Genomic DNA, 23,427 nt, shown 5'->3' with positions numbered 1-23,427 from the left:
ATCATTTCACAGCTGCATTGCGGGTTTTTCTTCTTTTTTTTTCCTCTTTTAAACGTTTTACTTATGGGAGACATGGAACTGAACTTAACTATGATTCATGCCTGAACACATCTGAAAAAGGAAACGCTGTATTATTGGTAAATGACAGCATTCTTGTATAAACAATCAAAATGAGTTTTTCTCTAATGAGCGAACAAGACCACCAGCTCGTGTAGACTACAATGTTTAACAGTTCTGACTTTACCGCCATCTTGGCCACAATGCAAATTAATAACAGGAAGGAACTTTGCTCTGATATCCACAGCGCTGCGCCCATCTCACCAAGCCTGACCACAAACCATTTTATTTTAAAACATCCTCTTTTGCAAGTACAACTAGAATTGTTTTACACATGATACGTAGACTTCAACTCACTAAAACAAACTACACAAATAAAGGAAGCTGTTCAGTCCCTGAAAAACTGGAAGTAATCTTACAGTTGTACATGTATTTTTAATGTTCCATATTTGGAGCACATGTCAGAACGCAGTACTCTGATTTGTGCAAATACACAAAACATCTTTTCTGTATTTGAGCACAGATTATGAATTCAGTTTTCATTGTTTAATTTTCTAAATATTTACTGACCTAAGAATAAATACAGTAATGTTTTTTTTTTTTAATCATTTGTTTTCTTTAAAGAGTCGCCGACAAGATTCTTGAGTGGGGCTTTTTCTTGCACTCCCTCATTGTTCCCCATGTCTAATTATATGCTCTCAGGAAAGCTCCAACACTTTTAATGTTGTCGGACAGTACAGTAATCTTTTACTTCATCTTTTTTGGCTTCTTACAGACGTGCATTCATAGACGTACAATTAAAATCAACAACAGCTGAAGCTACAGCCTGCAGCCTGTCGCAGACAGCTCGTTTGCGGCATCAGAGAGGTTTTTGCATTTGGCTTGCATGCTGGGATTGCTCAAACACTCTGCATCTGCAGGCCAGCGCTCCACCCAGGTGTCCTTCCCCAACATGTAGATAAACCTGGAGGCGAATGTAAAAATAGGTTAAAAATGAAATACGAGTTTAGCCCTGTTAGTGCTGCTGATGCACCTTCATTTGACAACTCACCACACCAGAAGCAGTCAAATTAAACAGATTATTTTTCTTAAAAGGATATCCAGTGGATAAGTGGAGAGCTTTCAGAAGGTTTAGTCGTTTTGTTTTTTACTTCAGAGAATTTCTGAATAATTTGTGTTTTATTGCTGCAAACTTTATTTTAGGGAAAATAATCTGACTTCTATTTTTTATACAGAAGTCAAGTTAAAAGCTGTCTAGCACCGAGTTCAGGAATTTCCACATTCTATGACTACCTAAGGCTCAAAAATGTCACTTTTGTATTAAATTACTATCTGCACTGAAACCTATCAGTGTTGACATAATGTTCACAGTCTACTATAAGAGCATGTCACTCAGACTCTTATATTTTAAGCTCATTCAGCAATTTTGAGTGGTTTATGTGCTGCTATGCTTACTAGAACTGAGAATATTGTACTTGCTCACTTGTTATTGCCGGGGTCAGTGGTCCACTGGTCCTCTTTAGGACCAATGATGAGATACTGGGAGCCCAGTTTGAGGTTGAGTCCTTCTCTGCAGCCACCATGTGACAGGAAAAACCTCTTCTGACCAACTTCAACTCCAGCCTCCACACCTGGAGGGGTGAGGGAAAAAAACATTCTTATTAATTTAGAATTTACATAGAGTAGCTTAAAAATGTACTTTTATAGTCTGCTGTTAATGACAACTGAGCTAGTCAGTGAGCTACATAGCTAGACAGATTAAAAAGTTACACAAATATTAAAGTACAACATGTAGTCCAGTCAGGAGTTCACTTTGCACCAGCATTAGGCTGTTTGTCAAGATCTAGCGAGCTAGCTAGTCTCCTATTGACCTGGCTAGCTAGCTAGTCTCCTATTGACCTGGCTAGCTAGCTAGTCTCCTATTGACCTGGCTAGCTAGCTTGTCTCCTGCATCCACACCGGGAGGGTTGCAGGTAAAAAAAAACAAAAAAACATATCAATTTATAATTACTTAAAAAAGAATATATTTTTGTGGTGTGGTGTTCATATATGCTAGTTAGCATAGATAGATAGATAAATAGAGTCGTTGTTGCCACTCACCAAGTTTAATAACTTGTGTAATCTCCATCTCATATTTATCATAGTAGCTCTGATTCATACTGAGAACCTTCACCTGCCAAACTGAAACACAGATTTAATGTTTAATATGAACATGAAAATGGTTAAAACTTGGTAAAAATGTGTGTTCTGTGGTTGAGTGTCTATATTCTTCTTCAATAAATTGTTCATAATGTACATCAGCTCTGTTTCTGAAATCATACCGTGGTGTAAGCTTGCACAGGCAAATATCTCTCTCTCTTTGTTGAGGAAATTTTGATGTTCAGGTTTTGAGATACAGCAGTCGCCTATAGAATAACACAAAGTGTAATGTTGGATTTATGGAAGGAAGCGTAAATATGTGATGATTTCCAGCTGCGGCGCCGTCACTTGTTACCCTGCGTGCAGCGGCAGACGTTGTTGTCACAGATCCTGCTGAGCTCCTCCCTGTCCTCCCTGGGAGAGTAAGTACGACTGCAGCGGTGATCTGGAAGAATTTATAACAAATTTATATCAGTAATGATTTCTTGGTAAATGTCAAGTTGTCATAACAAAGACATTTTGAATAATGTCAACTTTGTATTAAAAGTGTCATAATTTACCGAATGACACTTTATGACAACAGTCATAAATATTCATGAAGGCTTATTCATGTTCATGACAGGTGTTATGTCATGTTAATGAAAGTGTCATGTCAGTCTTATTCAACCCCCTTCAAATAAAGTTTTACCGATCTTTGACATGTCTGCTTGGTGGGTATTTACAAATTGCATAACTTCTGAAGGCACTTGGTGAAATTGGATTTTATTTAGATGCGTCAGAACAAAGAAGTCTGAAAACAAGTCCTACTTTTCAGAATTTATCTGCAAAAATAAATGTTTTTTTTTTTTACCTTTTTGTTGTTACACAACAAAAAGAAAAGGTCAAGCTTCAAATAAAATCTGTTGCTGTTCGTGGACGAATTGTGCAGCAGTTTTGAGGAATGAATACTTTTTACCAGGCACTGTAAAAATACAGATTCATTTCTGATGCACACACTCTGCTCCGTGTGTGTGAAGCGTGTTCACTTACCTGGGTTGTAATACTCGTAAACACTGACAGAAGACGGCTGCAGCAGACCAACTTTAAAGGTCTGCTGCAGCCTGAAGATGAGAATTTCTGGCACTGTGTGGGAAACCTGAAAGACGGAAACAGAACAAAGATTTAGTGAGACAAAGTAAACCTGAAACATAAAATATTCCTCTGTGCAATGAAGAAAGCTGCTTAGTGCCTAAAAAAAAGGAACTTTGCAATACGTAACATTTTGAGAAAATGTCAAGAGATTACAAAGTAAATACATTCAAAATATAATAAAAAAGTACAATAACAGCTGCACTTTTAAAGCTTTTGAATGAATAAACAGATGTGAACTCTGTCATACGGTATCATACGTTAATAAACTCTGTTTTACCTTGAACAGGTGGATGATCAGAGACCCTCTGTCACTCAGATTATCTACGATCTTGAAGTTACTGATGTAATGATCCACAGAGTTGGACAGCTGCACAAACAAACAGAACAAATGTTAATAATTCAGAACTGAGCAGCTTTGTTATGATACATTATGGTATATTTGTGACATCCACCTCTAATCACCATCATAAAAGGTTTCTTACCATTTCCAGGTCTGAGTTTTCTGGGGTGAAGCCAGTGGGGAGGCTGATGTCCAGAACCACCATTCTGACGTCTCTGGGTCCCAAAGATCTGCAAACAACAGACAATGACAGACATTTTAAAATGTGAAAACAATAAGGAAGGGATAGAAAAATACAAAAGCCTGATCATCTATAAAACCTGAACAGCTGTTGGTGCTTTAAAGGCAAAGGTTGACTTTTTACAGCATCATGTATCATTATTTATGAAAATACCCATGAAATGTATCAGAAAGTCTCACCTCACGTTGATGGTGATCTGGTAGGATTTCTCTGCATCAGCTGGAGGCTTTTCTGGTGTTAAACGGAAACAATAAAAGTAACTTTATGTAAAATCTTATTACTCAACTGTATAACGGATTTATTTGCTATTGCTGCAATAATAAAGAGAAATATCTTTGTGTTTTTTTAAAGCCTCACAAAGTTTTATGATGGCAATTTTCATATATAAAAAATATTTATATTCCAGTGTTACTTAGGCAGACAAATCCTTAAGTATTTAAGTTTATATTTATCAATAAAACTGTATTTTCAACCTCCAATTGTGCTAAAACAAACAAAAAAAGACGTAAATCCTGCATGTGTGAGATGGTGCATTCAATTACCGCTGGACTCCTCAATGTTAACGCTGAGCTCAAAGTGGCTGCAGGGAGTTTTCTCTTCTACTTCATGAAGCTGGTTGTAATGAGTCACAACCTGAGGGGAAAATTTAACAAATACAAGTAAGAAAAACATTTCAAATTTAAAATATTGTGTTTTTTTGTTTGTTTGTTTTTTTACATATGCTTACTCCTCCACAGTGGATCCTACATGCAGGTGCATCTCACTAAATATCTGTTGTTTATGTGTCTTTTTTTCTTCTGTTCAACTTTCCATGAATATGTTTGTCACACTGTGAACAGCTTGTTTGCAATGTGGCAACAAACAATGACTGGAGGTCTGATGGAGTCAACGGTTATCTTTTATATTGTAATACATTACCACTATTTTTACATTTAAAAGTACTAGTTTAATGGCCAATGTTTTTACAACTACTGGTCTTATGTACAATTCATGTTTTATTAGAAACTGGATTTTTATGAGCAGTAACAGTAATGAAAGCTTCAAATACTGCATGGCATACTGTGTGTAATGAATCTATATAATGACAATGGGTTTGCCTATATATTACTGAATTTAGGTTCAGTAATATAACTTGCTAAGACGTACTTTCATTCTAACTTTCATTTAAAGAGATTTGGCTTCGTAAATGTTGCTTCATACCTCCAGGATTCCTTGTCCGTTTCCTTCAGCCACCACTTCCATGTTGATACCAGCAGGCAACTAAACAGACAAACAGGTAACAAAGGCAGACGGTTCAGTAATAAAGCAATTAATAATTTCACTACCTGCATCCTCTAAAATGAAAAAAAAAAAAAAATGTTTTTTTAATGAAAGAAGTATGACTCACTTTAGAGGAGCGAGCAGCATAGGCGTTGTCGGGGTTGAAGTGGTAGCGGATTTCCTTGCGTCCAGTCATCCTGATGTCCACGTTCAGGCTGAGGTCAGCAGGCGGAGGCCGGCTGATCATGTACTCTGACAGAGCCTGGAGCACCACCATGGTGGACTGCAAGAAGAAAGGGATGAAAAAATAAATTTCTATTAAAGGCTCTGCCACAAAATATGAAAAGTATCGTCTTTTTGTTGCACATTTAATTTGCCTACATATAATGAAATATTCAACCGAATCAATAAATAAGAGCTGATTTTGATTTGTGGTAAAGAGAGTAAAAATATGGAATGCAAATAAGCATTTAATAGCTCCAAGTTATTTCAAAGGTGGTATTTTTTTGTGTTAATGCATTTAAATTGTCTCTGTCTGACTTCAGTTGAGCCTGAAATTATTCAGATTTAGATTAAAAGTTATTGTGATTCAGCCAAGAAGTTTGTTTCTCACAGGAAATGACACTAAAATATTAAACAGCATGAAAGAAGAACAAATTTGAAAAAGAGACCCTACTTTTATTAAAATTTTATTTAAAAAAAAATAAAATCTCAGAGGATCCTTCACACCCCCTCCATAATTACTGAGAAAAACCTTTTTGTCATTATTATTGCTGACCAGCTTTTTGAATGTTTCCATGATTTATTTTTGCCTTTGAGGTTGGAAGGCCTCATTACCACCACCCTAATCTTTAACAACAGACTCTCCACTACAAGTCAGAAAAGTTAGAATTACTTCCAGTCAGAATAAAGACGGTGAAAACAAAGGATCACAATCTGGTAGAAGTATTCAGAACTTTGGGCAGGACTGTAAACTTTATGCCTTTAATGCACTGCATATAATATTTTAGGTGTATTTTGGTATATTCTGAGGTAAAAACAGACGAGTCCACTCAGCTGGTACCTGAGTGGAGCCGAAGCCTCCTCCTATTCTTCTCTGACCGTTGAGCCACTTGAATGGCGCCGCGGCCTCCTCCAGGCGTCCCAACTTTATCAGCGCTAGCAAAGCGTAGCCGGTTGCTTCCAGAGTGAACAGGTGGTTTTCTTTGTCAGGCCAGTGGCTCTTATCTAAATGAGCAAGCAGAAGACAGACGATGAGCAACGCAGAGTTTAAATTCACGTCCAAATTGAAATGTACATTTAAACTGAGGTCAAGTCCGACCCGACTTCTGTTCCGCGTTGAATAAGCCGACAGCACAGAGGAAACCAAAGGAGAAAGTATGATGTAGTTGTGTTAATCTACTTATTTCAGTGTAAATAGATGATTTGATAGTTTAACCTGTTGAGAAAATACAGAAAGTAAGTAATAAACACAGCACACGGCATGGGTGTTTCTCCGCTCCTATCAATCACACATCCCGGATGATGTGCACATGACTCACCCTGCAGTTACAACAAGCAACAAAATGGAGCCGGGAGACGTTAAGCAAAAGCTAAAAGCAGGAGAAGGTACACAGGCTTACTAACATGGTGGTCTAGAAACAAAAGCAGTAAAATTGTAATTACAATATGTCAGGTTTACTTCGGGTTCGGGTCTTTTCACTTAAAATAATAATAAAAGCAACGTAACGGAGTTCAAATGCCAGCGATGCGACATCAAATCCAGTGGTATTGTTGGAGCGTTCATGTGGGGTATGAGGTACCTGGAGATGCTGCTTGGAGTAAAGTCTGATGGAGGTTGTCTTGTGTTCCCTGCAGAGCCAGAGCATAGGAGGCGATGGCCACCGTGTACGGCCTCCGCCCTCCAGTCTGCAGGGCTTTCCTCAGGAACTGGGTGCTCTTGGCGGTGGCCGACTGCAGCAGACAGGAAGTGACATCACAGACTTGAAATCACATTAAAGGAAAAAAACTGTGGTAAAACTTAATGATATGAATGGGAGTCTAAACCACATGCGATCTACTGAGATCAATCAGATCTGTAATCTACGGGGAAATCTGCTGGTCCGTTTTTGTCGGCAGATGATGATGGGTCAGCGTTCAGCTGGTATCCATGGTAACCAAGTTCACAAAAGGAATGTAAAAATCTGCATTTATTTAGTCGTCACTAGATTACAAATGTGTTTTGACTCGACTCTGTCAGAGTAAATCAAACTCCACTTATTGGCCACTTTATTAGGTACATCAGATGATAATTCCCTTTAGAAGTCTTCCAGTTAGTAAGTAAGCTTCACCTTTGTGTGCAAGTAAATGTAAATATAAATCCAATTTTTCTGTGAATATCTGAGATTTGTTAGAACCCATTAATAATAAAAACTAAATTTATTTGTCTATTTATTTTTAGATTGTTTACAAAACATGTTGGATAGAAAATAACAATAATTTTGCACTTTGTGTGCTTAAGGCTGGTAGGAGAGCTCCTTCCCTTAAAAACTGCACAAAGATGTAAAAAGTAAATTTAAGGCAAATAAAATAACAATAATAGATACATATTTGTGTGTAAATTACCTCCACTTCGGACCTGTCACAGCTGATTCCTGCCTTGTCGGCTTCAGCAATTGCAATGTGGACAAAAGCCGTCAGGGTTATTTGTGGGTCGTCACCATGGAGACCACCCTGCAGAACAAGACCAAAAAAAAAAAAAAGAGGTTTGAGAACAAAAAGTCTAAATCTGAACGCTTTAGTATGTAAAAAAAGGTTTGCTTACTTATTAGAATATTTTTTTATTAAATGTCTATGTTTTGTTTCTTCTGATTTTTATAACTTTCTTGCTGCTAGTCTTTACATTTAATTTAAAATGTAAAATTATGCACAAATACATGCACATTATGTTATTATGCTTAAGATTATTTACATTACTTATAGTTTCGTATCAAAGTCAAACACAACTTAAAGTTGTTTTTTTATTTTATAATCAATTTATCCGATAGTATGATTTGTTTAAAAAAATCCTTAACAATTTTAGTTGAATGTGTTGCATTCCTAAACCAAAAAATAATCTTGTAGCCCATTATTGAAATGATCAAATTAAAAATTTGCTTAAATGAGAACTTTGTAATGAAATGTAAGCTACAATAAAACAGAATAATCCCATATCTAACCGTTTACTATGGAGACCTTTTTAAGAAGACTGGGTTTTTCATAAGCATAACTGATCCAGTGACTAGATGTTAGCTTACACACATACAGGAGAAAATAAGTAAAGAAAAAAAATAGAAAAGGGACGAACTGCAGTAAACCAGACAGTGTGTGTCCCAGTCAAAGCCTCACAGTCATTGTGGTGGAATAAACTGGGTTGTCCTCTCTGTACACTCCACTTAAAGATATGATTTTGTTGGTCACCAGGTACAGCAGAGGCTCGCACACTTGCTGCTCGTCCATGCTAACGACGGAGTAAGCCATGGAGAACACTTTGATGACGTACGCTGTGATCCTGCAAATTGAAACCCAGATGAGCCGATGTTCGGACACACGTGCTCACAAAACACCGTCAGGACTAACTTTAAGCTGCTCCGACTAGTAACAACTAACAACCACTGAGGAAAGCTACGAAATTTATCTTTCTGCTTTTATCCTCTTCTAACACAACCCTTAAAGAGAAATTGGAATCAGGTCAAAGCTTTATAAAAACTGGTGGCGGAAAATTGGCATAAAAGTTCATTTTGGTGTATGTCTACCTAATTTTGGGATTTTGCAATCAAATGTAAAACTGTAACATTGCAGGATTACCATGTACTTGCACCTTGACGCCTGTAGGGGGGGTATGAGCCGTCACTCCTTCTGTATTCCAACTGATTCTCATAGCCTAAGAAAAAAACAGCAAAACAGCATGAAATAATAGAAAGAGCAGAAAGAAATATTTCAACTTTCAGGCATCAGACATCCGATAAGTGAAGCGTCAGAAATAATCCCCACCAAGTCAACAACAGGACACCGATACCGAGTGCAGAAGACTCAACGCTAACCGTTTTCTGTATCAGTGCAGTGTTGAATGACATCAATGTGAAACGGAAAGTTGTAAAAGTAATTATTTAAAAGGAAACAGCAAGAGAGAGTGACTGTCAGTGTGAAGGTAAAACATACAACCGCAAAGCAAAGTGACTGTTTTATTCCAAGTTATTTTCCAGTTACTTAATGAATTAAAAATGTTGCAAGCCTTTCGGATTTCTCGAAGAATATGTTATTTACTTTTTATTGGTCTATGAGGCAACAACTCCCCAGTGAAAGTACCAATTATCAAATCCTTCATTTCTCAATTTCTTTACATCGACAAAAACTCTTCGTCGCCGTCTAACCTCTCTTGATGTATCGGAGAGCCTCGTCTCTGCGATCCACCCCGACTCTCTCCCAGTTGTCGGTTCGGTCCAGATAGAGCGTGGCGATCAGCGGCAGAGTGATGGAGGCCAGGTTCTGCTCCACGCAGCCACCGGGCATCCGGATCAGAGACGCCAGCGAGTCCTCGCTGATGGAGTTATCGATGCTGTCCGCCAAGACGTTACCTGGAAGGAAACATTTACATGAGCAGAACGATCAGGAATCTTCTGTTTCTCTGTACTATTATTTTTAAGTTGCTTTTTCGACTCACCTCTGACATTAATGAACGTCTCTGGCACAGAGTTCGGCACGACCGACTCCAGTTCAGTCTTGCCGACGCGAATCGTCTGAGTTCCTGTAACACAGGGGTGTCAAACTCATTTTCGTTCTGGGCCAAATCGAGATCATGGATGCTCTTAAAGGGCCGGTTGTGCCAGAAGGTATCAATAAAATCTGTTCACAACCTGTTAAGATATCAATTAATTATTAAAGTTAAATATTATTATTTAACATCTTTTGTGGAACTAATTTGGAAATATTTGCGCTTATTTAAGACGGTAAATGTGACTTTTTATTACTCGCTGTGCAGATCATGGACTATAATTTGACATCAATTAAAGCTGAGGCAGTCGTTTAATACCAATGAAAAGGTTTTTGATAATTTTTGAGTAAAATCTGCACTTAGCTCCCAATTATGTATTAGCGCAAAAAAAAAGTGCAGGGATTTGATGATTTTCCGTGAATTTCCACAATAATTCACAAGAAACTGGAGGGACTGATTGATATAATTTGGCAGTAAACAGATAAAAACTTCTTTGATTTGATTGATAAAATAATATTTAAGCACACTTAGAGTTTAGTCTAGACTCTTGAGGGCCACATAAAAAGCTATGGTGGGTCGGATTTGGCCCACGGGTCTCGTGTTTGACACAGGTGCTTTAACACATAAAAGGAAATGTAACAACTCAAATATTCTCATAAAATCTTGCAGAGCCTTCGAATGCGGTCGACTCGACATGGAAGTTAAAACGACATGCCTCCTTGAGAAGACGGGTTCAACACGGCACTCCAAACTTTGGTCTTCTGCACTCCGTCCATCTGTTTGAGCCAAGAGAAACTGATTACGCAAATTTTGTTGTAAAATCAAACTAAGACATTTTCAAAGTAAGTCAGTTAATTTACATACCAATACATCGTAATAGAACCCAATTCAATCCAGAGGACAGTAACTCACCACAACTCGCAGGAACTTCCGGATGCGGTCGCCCCCCGTCATGTCTCTGCCGACCACCATTACTTCCAGCGGCAGATTGCCCACCACCAGCGGCACAACGGTGTACGGCACTGCCACGGAGGAGCCCGCCGGCAGCGTCACTTCCTGGGTGTGTCTGTCCTTGAAGGCGACGCTGCACATGCCTTCAGTCTTCATCAGCACCACCCTGACCTGGACAGAAAGAGGCCTCAGGAAGCTGAACAACAACGGAGACGATGGAATAAAAAACGGAAAAGGAACGGGATCCTCTCACATGCATCTCATCGTAGCCGTAGTTGTGGATGACGGCTTTGATCTCCAACTGTTCGTTCCTCGCCACAGAGTATGGGAGCTTGAGATCGACAAAGAAATGCTTCCAGGTTTTGAAATTATACGGCTCCGCCACACAGAAACCTACAGTCACACAGAGATCAACGATGAGTTTCTGAAGACACAAAGGAGACGTTGTGCTTCCACTGCTGCTTGGATTTGTACCGTCTAACGGGCTTTTGTGACGTCTTGACAATTTGGTCTGCCTTTACACCTTCATCTGCCTTAATATTTAAATACTTACTGTACTGTAAAGCCAAAGACAGTTATGATTTAAGCAACAACTACATGTTTAGTCATGTACCTCCAGCAGGGGTACATGAGTAACGATTAATACATCAGTCGAAAGTCTGCTCTACCTGTTTGATGTGATGCACTGATGGCCAAAACTCCCCACTCTGTGATGCTGTCAGGTAAAGCACTGTCCATGTTTTTCAAAGCAAACCTGTTGATCACATTCACAGTTTCATTACGTTCAGAAAGCTGAGAAAGAGAGAAAAAGAAAGGAAGAAAAAAGAGAGTTGGTCTTGCTGGAAAAGAGGCAAACCAAAAGAACTGGAAACATATTTCGTTGTCCAGCATTGCCGTCTATCTTGATCTCAAACATTGTTTTTGTTTTACATTAACAATTTCTGCCCAAATTTTTCAGACTAGATTTTGTCCCAACCGCCTCTGAGCTTCTGTACAAATGTAATCAACAGAAGGGGCAGTTCAGTGTGACATGATGAGATCATCTGTTCGGACGTAGCAGCTGCTCTCATCGGTTCGCTCACCCGTCTCTGTCCGTTTCGCTCGGCAGGCTCACATCTATCCACAGCCAGGACTCATAGAACTTGGAGCGCAGATAGACCTGAGTCTCATCCATGTACTCCCACTCTTCTTCCTCTTCATCATCCTCCAGGGTATCCGACACAGGAGAGGGTATATGAGCAGGAGAGGGTATATGAGCAGACGTCACAAAAATGGGCATCACTTTGCTCGATTCTGCCAAAGGAATTCAGAATTTGTACGTTAGAAAAAACCCAACACCTGCACACAAAGGACATTTGCATAGTTGGAGAAGGTGTCCACTGTTTTTTCATGAAAAAGTTATCATCATCATAAAAAGAAAAACACTCATATAATATAATTCAACACTTTTATCATGTATTAACACTTGTTTTTTTGCTGAGATTGTCATAATGTGCAACCTTTAACACCAATGTGACCTTACATAAGATGGTAATATGTAATCAGTTTGGCAGTTTTTCACACAAACCAACTACACAAGCAAAAAATAAATAAATTAAAATAAAACAAAAAGTTGAGTTTGCGTATGTACCCCGTAAAGCCCACTCTCTTGAAGTTCTCATCACTCTAGGAAGGTCAGAATAAGGCACCCCTATGTGATGGGTGATCGGGGGAAGGGTGGTCGGAGGAGGAGGGGTGGTCAGGGGTGGAGGGGTGGTGGGGATCTCCGTGCTGAACACCTGGTCCCTGTAGGTGGCGCAGCAGTAGCGGAAAGCCAGGATGCACTCCGGGCCCTCGGTGATGTAGAGGGAGCGGCGGGTGCAGGAGTACGGCATCTTAATGGCCCTGAGGCCGTCTTTGCAGCAGCGCTGCTGCAGCTTCTCCTTATAGTGACTCTCTGAAATGAAGGAAGGGAACAAGTAGGGACATCAGAACCTTTTTGTTGGTGCCGTCACCGTGACATTTCCATAATAGGAGCTGCTTTGGTTTCAAAATGTTGATATTGGAGGAGGTTCTGGCAGAATTTGGACAAACTGTTCTATCAAGGTCACAGATAATGAGAAGATTTACCAACTGCTTTATAGCTGCAGTATTTTACTTTTAATAAAAATAGATATACATGTTTTTTTTACATATTTGTTCAAACTGTCATTATGTTGTGAGAGTTTAAGACAAGTAATCAGTGAAAAAAATTAACTCCTTCCCCCAGTGCTCCCACTACAAACTGCAGAAATATGTCACTCAGTTTCAAGCAACCAATCAGAGATAGGAGGCGGGTCTTAGCGCTGGCAATCACTCTCGTGTATTACGCTAGAGCTAGTTCATCACAACATAGCCAGCAATGAATGCTAAGGCTAGTTAGCACAGCCACAGATGACGGTGGATAAACGGTTTTTTTGGAATGATAAGTTGTTTCTCCGCCATTAACATGTTTAGTGGCACATACATGAGCATGACTGACAGCACCAAGACTTTCCTCCTGGCTCTGATTGGCTGTTTTTGACAGTGAGACAGTGAATTTTTGCAAATGGCACTAGTAGCTCAGGGAGGAGGTGAAGAAGCTTAATTTTGCCCGTCTCATATGCCTCAGATCCCACAAATATGAAAAAAATAATATTTTGCTGTTTTAACAAAATCGCCAGTATTCTGTATTTTATCTTAAAAAAGAACTGAAATCAAATCTCAACATCTTGATACTCACCCAGCCTTGCTTTACGTTGCATGAGTTCAGCAGAGCGCCTCCTTCTGGTACTGCCTGGACACTGCAGGGCTGAAATGGGAAACGGAGATGGAAAGAAGGAATATCTTTTGAGAATGTTCGCAGTGTTGTTGTTTTATGTGTTTTAGTAACTGTGCTTCACTTTCAGAAAAACTTAGGACCGGGACTTTGACATGTTTGTCATGCAAAAGTCCTGAACCGGAACTTTGTTTTTTGTGTGTTTCTGGTGCACCAGTAAATCTGATGCTCAATCGGCATCGATGGACGACAAAGCCGCTTCTCTTGGCCCACTGAGGTTAATTTTGCTTCAAAAAATGATCTGATGGGACTCTGGGAATGACTACTGTTATGTGCAAGTCGTGCAAAAAGGAGTTAGCTTAATACGAAACTATTCAAGCCTAGAGTAGCATCTCAATGTAAAACATGTTGATTAGCTCAGACCTACCTAATGCTAATGTCAGCATCCATAGTCCTCATTTATAAAGAGGGATTCTTTCAAAGAAGCTACACAAATGATTTCTGAATTGGTATATTATTGCTAATAATATATCAACAAAATGCTACCAAATTTGATTTCATTAATTACAGACTAACAATGAATTTGATTGCAAATTTGAATCTTGTCCCATCACTATAACATGCTCTCTTAGGTAGAAGAGAAGAGTAGCTACTTTTATTTATTAGTTATTTCAATGAAGGTGAAGTTTTATTCTTAATAGATGAAAATAATTGTAACAAGAAAGAAGCGACGTCCCCATGACATGGTATTTCTTCCCAGTAGTTTAAGATGCATTTTTGAGGTAAAGCTGCTCTCAAATCTTACTAAACTTGTTGGCTCTTATGGTAAAATAAAAAAAAAACTCTAAACTGAATCAGTTCCAAACAATTTCTAGCAATAATTCTTCCGATTTGATAACGGAACTGGTCTGTGCAAATTACTCTGCCTGGTGTCGGTTTTGACTCCGCCGCTTGAGAAGTAAAGAAGTCCGGCGTCTGTAAAGACTCCTTTGGCGTCTCGCCCTCCCCCTCTGGTGCAGCCGATGTCTCCGTGCTCCACCACGTCCCAGAGCTGAGCACAGGACTCCGTTAAGAAAAAGGCTAAGGCTATGTAGACCAAAAACCATTTTATACAGACTTGTAACATTACAGCATATTCCAAATGTACACATGTACATCCCTCCCCTTCCCCAGATTTAATAAGTGAATAAATTAAAGACATGCCTTTTTCTGTGTGAGTCGCTCCCCGTTGAGCAGATACACAGAATTGTCCACAGCCACCAGGCTGACCTTTGCCCCCGGGTCTCCTCGGATCTGGAAGTGGAAGTTTTTCCCGGGTGTGTATTGACGCTGTACGGAGTCTGTTGAAACTTTCAGCTGCACAAAAATACAAAAGGAACAAGACAACTTTAAATATAGCTATATATCGTTCTGTACTTTCTGCCATTTAAATACAATCCATAGTTGCTGAACCATTGGATACAGGTTCCTGCATCCAACGGTTCAATTCCTCTTTAAAATGGCATTTTAAAGTCTCAGTTTGTTAATGAAATGCATATAAAACCACACAAACTAACCAAACTACGTCTGATTTTTATCTTTTATTCTCTATGTGAATCCGAAGCATTCAAACAGAACCTGTTGGCTCCGAGAAGGAACTAAACACTCACCCCTCCAACACAGCCGTCCACCACGTCGATCCAGACCGAGTCCGAAACCAGCTCCTCCAGCCCCGGCCAGGGAATGGTGAAGAACGCCACGACCCGAAACGACGGCATCATGTCCGCCGTGACCCACAGCCCAACGCTGGTCACCAGCTGGCCCGTCACGTCCTGACGCGCGGCGCTCACGATTTTACCCTTATTCAGCACCTGCAGGGGTTTGGGGAAAAACATTAAATAGTTTAATTCTAGTAGATTTGACCCTCGATTAAGACTGGAGCTAACAATTGTAAATGATTGTTCAATCAATTTGTCTGAAGATTGACTGATTAATCAGATAACAAAAAATGACACAGAGTTTTAATTTAACCACTTCAAACTTTTCAATAAACTATTAGAAATATGTTACAATATTAATGTATAAAAAACAATTCAACATTTTATTTGAACCAGGTTGAGATAAAACGTTGCCACTTTGCCAGGAGTTTTGACTAAAACATTTTCACACACAAAGGTGTTTCTATCTTAAATGCAAAATGTATAGTTTTGTTTTGTTCTTTTTACAGTTTCGGCTTCATTACTGCTCTGAATATTCCTACCGATTTTCAGCATATGGCATTTTTGTTTTAGTCTGTATTCTCCAGTTACCGATTAATCAATTACTAATTTAGCTGATGATTATTTTATCATTATTTAATCGTTTCAGCCCAGTCCTGATTGTTGTTCTACTTGTTGTAACATTTTGCTTGATCTCACCAGATAGGTGATGTGTTTGATGAACTCTCTGTGTGACGGGTCAGATAAAGAGATGGAGAACTGCAGCGATAGTCTGTCTCCTACAGACACTCTGTTGGTTCCTGTGGAGATGTACAGGTAGTTCTGCTGCCCCCTGCTGGTCATGTAAGGCTGAAGCGTAATCTGCTGCTTGGCCTGCTGTTCCGGTTTCAGGTCAGCCTGTGCCGTCTCAGCCTGGAAAGCAAAAATCCCAGACGATAGAGGTCTTTTGCACAAACATTGGTGGGAGTGTGAAATGTGTGCAGATATGCAAAAAGTTTCTAAATTCTGAGTTTTCATAATGTCAATTTATTTACATAGCACATAAACACAACAGAGTGAAGCAAGATACAACAGTAAGAACAAGAGGAGGACAAATATACTCCCATAACCTCTCAGAATAAGAGATTTTTAAACTCTGACCAGAATCAGAATAAAAATGGGTCTGGAGCAAAGATTTAAAAGTGTCAACAGCCTCAGCAGACATGAACAGGAAACACCTTCCAAAGTTGAGGAGCACAAATTGCGCCTTTAAATTTTAACTTAGGAACACCTCAGAGCAACTGGTTGGTTGACTGAAGAGCTCTTGTGTGGATGTTAAGACGACCGCAGAGAAATAATTGGGCTAAATCTTTTCAAATCTGAAAATCAAGCCAGAACCAGAGATATGTGCTCACGTCTTTTAGTGTCTGTTGAAGATGAGCTGCTGCGTTTTGACCGTTTACATAGCCGAACGTACGACGTGCTACCATGATCTCACAGAGGTAATAACTGCATGAATCATTTTTTTCAAGGTCTCTGATTGGGAGATACGACTTCACCATCAAACAACTTGATTTAGTTGGAAGAAACTGACTTTCCCAGCAGCATTTATCCATTCTAATGCTATATTACCATGCAGCTGTACTCACAGTGAGCGTTTGAGGATGTTGTACGTTGGGCATGTTGATGCTGGCTCTGGCGGTGCCTGATGAGACGGTCAGTGGTGCGTCCAGATGAGTCAGCTTGACCAAAACGTTTCGGGCTGGGGAGCCGTCGTGCTGGCTCACCTGAATCTGGAAGAGTTTATGAATGCTGTTAGGTTTTTATTGTTAGTCAAAGCTAAAGAACTATTTGATGTAAAGCAAAAACATGGAAGGCGGTCCTTACTGTTAGGTCTAATGGTATTCCTGGTTTGAAGTACTTTGGCACGTCTTTAAAAGATAAGACATATGGGGACTCTACGATTTTAATCCCAGTCTTTTCTGCCTCGACCAGATCGCTGCCTGAAAAGGTGAGAAACTGAGTCACAAAACGCAACGTTTAGCCACTAAACATGAAACCGAACTTCATTAACTCACCTTGTCTTTCAAATATATTATTCATACTCTAACAAACTAAAGTACTGGAGTGTGATTTAATAGAGCAATACATTATAGTGAAAATTCAAGTTCACAAACTCCCTTCTGCCAATTCATCTGAGCTGAGGGGAGAATTGGAAAATGGCAGATTAGGTAACTCTAAAAAGTACAAATTCACACCAAACTCCTCAGATATGTTTTAAAAGTGTAAACCGTACATATGTTTCCTTCTACTTTAAAATGTTTTAGAACTTGTGATGGTGTCGTTCATAAAATCTTCAAAAAACAGATAAAAATGTATTACTGTAACATTATGAGACTTTGAAAAAGTAAAATGTTGCACCTGTACTAGTACAGGTGCAACATTTAATAGAAATGTTTTTCATTTTAATCTCCATCTGCATTGTGAGGTAATCTGAACTTTTGGCACAAAGTGATTTCAGTGGTAGAAGAGCACTACCGCTGATGCGCTAATAGTGGAGTTAATGTTTTGTTTAGCGCCGTAGCATTTTTGCTAACTTTGTATTTAGAGCACTTAGCTTCCTCTTAATTGATTTTTCCAGACAATTTCTAAAGCGTAAATTAACTTGGCTGTTTTGTGAACCTTCAGCTGAACAAAGGGCAGCATTTGTTACTGACAAAGACCAATAAAGAACTAACGTATCTAACTTGATTATTAAAAAGATTTTCTCTTTCCCAGGAGGTCAAACGCAGTGGATAGACATCCGACCTTAACTATGCAACAGACTTGCTCTGATAACACCAGAGAACTCGATAAGCTCGGGTCGGATTGCAACATCCTGGAAAGTTTGGGCCTCGAAGCAACAAACAACACTGTGTAGCTGGTTGTCATGGAAACAAATCAAAATGTTATCAAAATCCTTTCAAAAATCAATCTAAAATGAAAGCCGATCTTTACATCCAGTTATGGTGGAGATAAACATCAAACCAGCAGGTTGTTTTCTTACCTGTCTTGGTGACCACAGATGCTTTCACGTAAACAGAGTTTCCCACTAAGCTCCTGATGTTGGGGTAAGCTCTCCTGAGCTCCTGCATGCTCAGAGTGACGGTTCCTCCATCCAGCTGCAGGCATGAGGAGGAGAAAAGCACTGAATTTCTACATTTCTAAAGCGTTAACTTCATAAAAACTAACACATCACCTTCAGAAGGTTTTGTCTAGTGAACTAAAAGTCTTGAGTTGCTTTGGACTTTTAACACCAGCATTGTATTTCCCTTCATGGTGGAGATAAGATCTCAAATTGGTGAGAAATATGAAGAAAATCTGCAAGAAAACATCCATATCAACATCTAAGCAGGTGGGATGTTATATTTATGGGTTTTTTAATATAGAGGTATAGGTTTAAACTGTAACGATGTGTGAGCGCCCTCTAGAGGTGTGGGAAAAAACAAATAAAGTATCTCCAAGCTCTCCCAGTTCTTTATTTTTTAGGCCATAAATACTTTCTTCTACATCCAACAGAGTATTAGGGTCATAGTAAGAAAAATAAACAAAATTAAAAATTACAAAAATAAAGCCATGCTATTAAGAGAATAAATTAATAAGAGAATAAAGTTACAATAAAATGAGAATAAATTCATAGTGTTACAAGGATAAAGTTACATTACGTGATTAAAGTTGCAATATTACAACTATTCTCGTAATACTACAACCTTATTCTTGTAATATTATGACTTTATCACCGTTTGACTCGATTCTTTTAATATTATTCAATCAGTTGTTCATAACTGATCAACTTCCTGCGCCAATTTCTCTGCAGATAAGAAACTGTACCAACTCTGTGTTTCGGTGACATGTTCATTATTTTCACATCAGACCGCTCAACTGATGTGAAAATAATATTTTCCTTTTGAAATATTTTACAAAAGGAAAATATTTCAACCACAGAGAATAAAAATACACACATGTAACTTCAAAAACTGAACGCGGCAGGACAAACTTACGTCCGACACCTGCTTCACGGCAGGTAACCTCGTCATCTCCTGGTTGAGTTTCACTCCGAACACAACGTAAGCCGTCCCCTGAACCGGCTCCCCAAACAAGTACCTGAAATTTAGTCACAAATCGGCTGTTTGGCTCACAGTTATTGTCTTGCTTTCCTGTTTGTTTGGCCAGAGAGCCAATGAAGTTTGAGCGCGACCAACCTTGCAGAAATTTCCACAACCAGTTCGTTGTCATCCAGGCTGAGGAAGGGCTTTCTAGGGGTCAGTGTAACGTTGAAGGCAGGGAGAACTTGAACACAAAACAATTACAGGTCAGCTGTTTGAAAATATGACCTACATAAAACCTAAGTTACATCCCATGGATTTAGCTTCAGACCTTTGTGTATTTATTTTAAGATGTCTTGCCTTATGTATCCATAGCTTACAGTTTATGCTCTTTGTTCATACAGAAGTCAGACACTATAGTCATCACTGCTCCCAACAAAGTCAATAAGTTTTTACACTAATGCTTGCACTAAAAAACCTGTGGGGTCCAAATGATCTCGTTTCCTAAAACCGTCAGAGGATTTCAGTAAATACTCAAATCTAAAGCTTAAGATTTCTGGATAATTTATAGTAGAACATCAAGGAAAGAACATAGATTAAGACTCTAGAAGAGTACAGCACATAAAACCGTGATGAATGTTGCTCTGAACTTTGTCAAAATTTCTTCCCCTACCATATTTCTTCACCTCGAAACGGGAGGTGAAAGCATTCTGCTGCCAGTGGTCAAACTTTGCCGTCAACAGCCATGTTCCTTCACTGTAACACAGACACATTACAGAAAGTCTGTAAAATCAAAGGAAAAATGTCCTTAGGTTGAAAAAACAGTTTAATAATTTATAAACTAAATAGAATTTAAACGGTGATAGTTTTGTGAAAACAGCTGGTTTCCATCCGATCGCAAATCTGATGTGATAAACATGAGGAAACTACTGCTTTGATCAAAATACCTTTATAACCTGGTTATAACGTCAAGAAACTTTTAATCAGTGATAATCATTAATTTCCAATTTTGTTGAGTTGAAGTATGATATGTTAAAATGGGAAAGACAGTAGAACATGTTACACAGAACAGTGCTGATCTAGAGCTAGAACAACTTTTAGAAAACTGAAACCAATGGAAATCAAACAAAAAAAATGGATGTGGAAGACACTGAAGAGGAAATTAACTGGAGGTTGGAGAAACTGCCAGTCTCACTGTCTTTAATAAACGATTAAATTTCTTAGAATGCATTTTGCCAAAGCGAGTTATTGCCTTCTAGATGTTCCCCACTGTATTTATCCTTATTGCACAACTTAAAGGAGGCTAATTGCTGACCGCAACTTAACAGATTAGGGAAGGCTAACGAAGAACAAGCCAAACAAACTCGCTCATCTTACTTGACGATGTCAGACAGAGGGAAGGAATCGGCGTAGATGCCCTGAGTGGGCCGGGTCCTGGAGATCTGACTGACCACCACCCCGTCTGGATTCTAACACACAACATTCAACATTTGTGTTAAATAACTATTGGATCTCGTGGTTGATTAAGTTTGACAAGGTGTTACCTGAATGTCTATAGTGATGGAGCTGTCCAAGGCCTTAAAGAACATAGAAGACACGAAAGCTCGGAAACGAACTGGTAAAAGAGAGCAAATAAAATACTTAGTTTCTAGTACACACAACCTAACACCTTACACAGTTGCAAATATGCTTTGACTGTTTCTTGAATTAGTTTTTTTAATGTGTTCTGTTCTCACCGGTGTCTCCGGGGTTGTAGATGGGTTTGTCGGTTTGGACGAAGATGTAGCCAGAATGAAAGGACACCATCAGCACTCGCTCCATGGAGTGATGACTGCCAAAGTTCACTTGCAGATAAACAAACTTGTTCTTTTTCTCCTCACGATTCAAGAGCGCGGATGAAAGCTGCGACAACCAGAAGGTTTACAATTGGTAACTGTTTGTGGAAACAGTTTTAAAGTGTGTTAAATAGATTTTGCTTGGCATTATAGAGAAACTATGCTGACAACTTTCAAAACGTGGCTAAAGGAAAACAATGTGAGCCAGTATTTATTTAGTTAGAACCTATGTACCATAGGGAAACTGCAACATATTTCACCTCTATGCTCTTGAGAACATGGAAGCCATTTTCCTGATTGAGTATGGCCGTCTCCTGGAGGAGCATAACGCTTTTGGTGAAGTCCTGGATGACAATGGAGGCAATGAGCGGAGTGGGTAAGCCGTCTGCCTGTAAGTAGATGTTTTCTTCGGTGTCGGTCCTCAGGATGTCGGGAGCCACCAGAGTGAACCTTCGGGGAAAACACCGCGACATTAGACAGGTACATTAGCGTGTCGGCGTAATGACTGGCAGGTAACAAGTGCCACTGATGAAAAATGAAATTCGCATTTTTATTAGGTTTTTCAACACAAACACGAATATAGTCCTCTAGAAATTCTCAGGCTAAGCGTCGTTTGCTTGTTCTAAATATGGTTTTTATACACCACTAACAGTAAAGGTGGATTAAGCTAGCGTTGTAGTTGGGGCACGTGAGGATGCGCACGCACCTGCCTAAATTTCCAAATTATAAGATACCTTCTCGTGCGCCTTTGATTTTTTTTTTTTTTACTTTTAACATTTTTTACACAAAAACACGGTGGACCGCTGGTAAGTTGCTGGCAGGTTTTCTGGGGGAAAACAACTCACCAGTATGTTTTGGAAATATAGTCCATTACTCTATTTGCAATGAATGTTCCAGCCCTTTTTTATTATTATTAGTTTTAAATTGCGGAAGTATATCAACTTTTTGATGAGATTCTAAGGTATTAAAATTAACCGTACTAAAACTGCGTCTGAATACCAGAATTGTTGTAAAGATTTTTCGCATTATGTCAAAACATTAGAATGTGTGAATTAAAATCAAGAGATACGACTCAGAATCGTGTTAGCGTTACAAGTTTATTTATTTGTTGGGTTGTTTACTCTAATGTAACAGTACCTTGGTGAAGAATCGATGGTTTTCTTTGCATCTTGTACACTGCAAATAAATGAGACAAAGAATCACTTCAGACATGACACAACTGAATGATGGGGGGGATGAACACGTTGTACTGTACAAATGTGGTATGAAAAACATAAATTTGTTTAGTTTTTATTACGTCAAACAATATGTTCTACCCTGTAATACTTTGAAGCATTAACTCTTTTTAACTGGAAGAGGCTGGTCAAACATGAATATTAATCCGATATTGCTTCATAGTGTTTTTGATATATTTATTGTAATAATTATTGGTACAGATATTACAGATCTTGTGTTACAATAATACCACCTTTGATTACTTACTGAGGGATCTCCACGTATTTATCAAACGTTATCTCTCTGGAGATAAAGATCAGAAATATTACCTGAAGCTTGTAGATGTCAAAGTTGCAACCACTCACACAGCTTAATGTCTTCAAACACACTGTACCTGAAAGGCCATTGGCTGCAACACACAAAATTTTGGTTAGCTATTAAAATTTTGATGATATGAACAGCAGAAATTCCTATAGAATACAAATCTCACATTCTTCTGTTACTGCCAAAAATCTGTCCATCAGAATTGCAGAACAGAAGGAGAAATAAAATGTTTTGCAGCCTCCACGGAAACATGTTGATCGTCTCAGAGGTTTCCGTGGACTGGGATCAAGTATACAGTCGTGGAGATGTTCCGGTCATGGGTGTCCGATCGATTGTGAACAAACAGAAAAACAAACCAGGGGCAGCCTTTGAGCTTGGGCAAAGGGTCAGAGGTCCACTGTGGAAAAGAGAAATTTCAGAGATTACAAAATACTTATTTTAACGGATTAGTTTCTCTATCGACACATCCAGTGGTTTCCGAAATAACATAAGGGAAACGCAAATGACTCCTACTCAAACATCTTCCTCATTTTTAAACACAGCTCTTACTGTTTGTTGGTTTATGTGTCCCAGGACAGGCTGAAAATGAAAGAGTCCCACATGTTACTGGAAAAGAAGAAGAAAAACAAAGAAAAACACACAAACACTCTTAATCTCACTGTTCT

At 39.0% G+C, this 23,427-nt stretch overlaps 1 protein-coding gene across 1 annotated transcript; it reads right to left on the bottom strand.

Moving 5' to 3' along the window:
• Positions 1–317: 317 nt before the first annotated feature.
• On the bottom strand, positions 318–23,097 carry LOC106932751 (complement C3-like). The gene is made up of 44 exons (XM_015011610.2): positions 22,929–23,097; positions 22,833–22,847; positions 22,706–22,741; positions 22,361–22,399; positions 21,484–21,673; positions 21,125–21,290; positions 20,933–21,003; positions 20,766–20,857; positions 20,062–20,144; positions 19,545–19,632; positions 19,344–19,446; positions 18,350–18,464; positions 17,191–17,306; positions 16,953–17,096; positions 16,024–16,236; positions 15,277–15,477; positions 14,831–14,983; positions 14,549–14,678; positions 13,592–13,660; positions 12,482–12,787; positions 11,934–12,144; positions 11,520–11,605; positions 11,105–11,244; positions 10,813–11,022; positions 10,616–10,676; positions 9,850–9,933; positions 9,560–9,763; positions 8,994–9,069; positions 8,535–8,697; positions 7,773–7,880; positions 6,971–7,121; positions 6,232–6,395; positions 5,296–5,451; positions 5,109–5,168; positions 4,451–4,541; positions 4,088–4,139; positions 3,810–3,897; positions 3,605–3,694; positions 3,226–3,331; positions 2,552–2,641; positions 2,379–2,462; positions 2,158–2,238; positions 1,541–1,688; positions 318–1,021 (listed from the first exon to the last, which is right to left on the bottom strand). Exons 1-44 carry the CDS (start codon positions 23,012–23,014, stop codon positions 877–879), a joined length of 5,265 nt encoding a protein of 1,754 aa, XP_014867096.2. The 5' UTR covers positions 23,015–23,097; the 3' UTR covers positions 318–876.
• Between the last annotated feature and the right edge of the window lie 330 nt (positions 23,098–23,427).

This window comes from Poecilia mexicana, unplaced genomic scaffold, assembly GCF_051168715.1.
Source record: "Poecilia mexicana isolate PSO_F unplaced genomic scaffold, ASM5116871v1 scaffold_2, whole genome shotgun sequence".
Taxonomy (NCBI): Eukaryota; Metazoa; Chordata; class Actinopteri; order Cyprinodontiformes; family Poeciliidae; genus Poecilia; species Poecilia mexicana.
The sequence above is the reverse complement of the archived record's forward strand: the minus strand, read 5'-3'. Positions and strand labels throughout refer to the sequence as shown.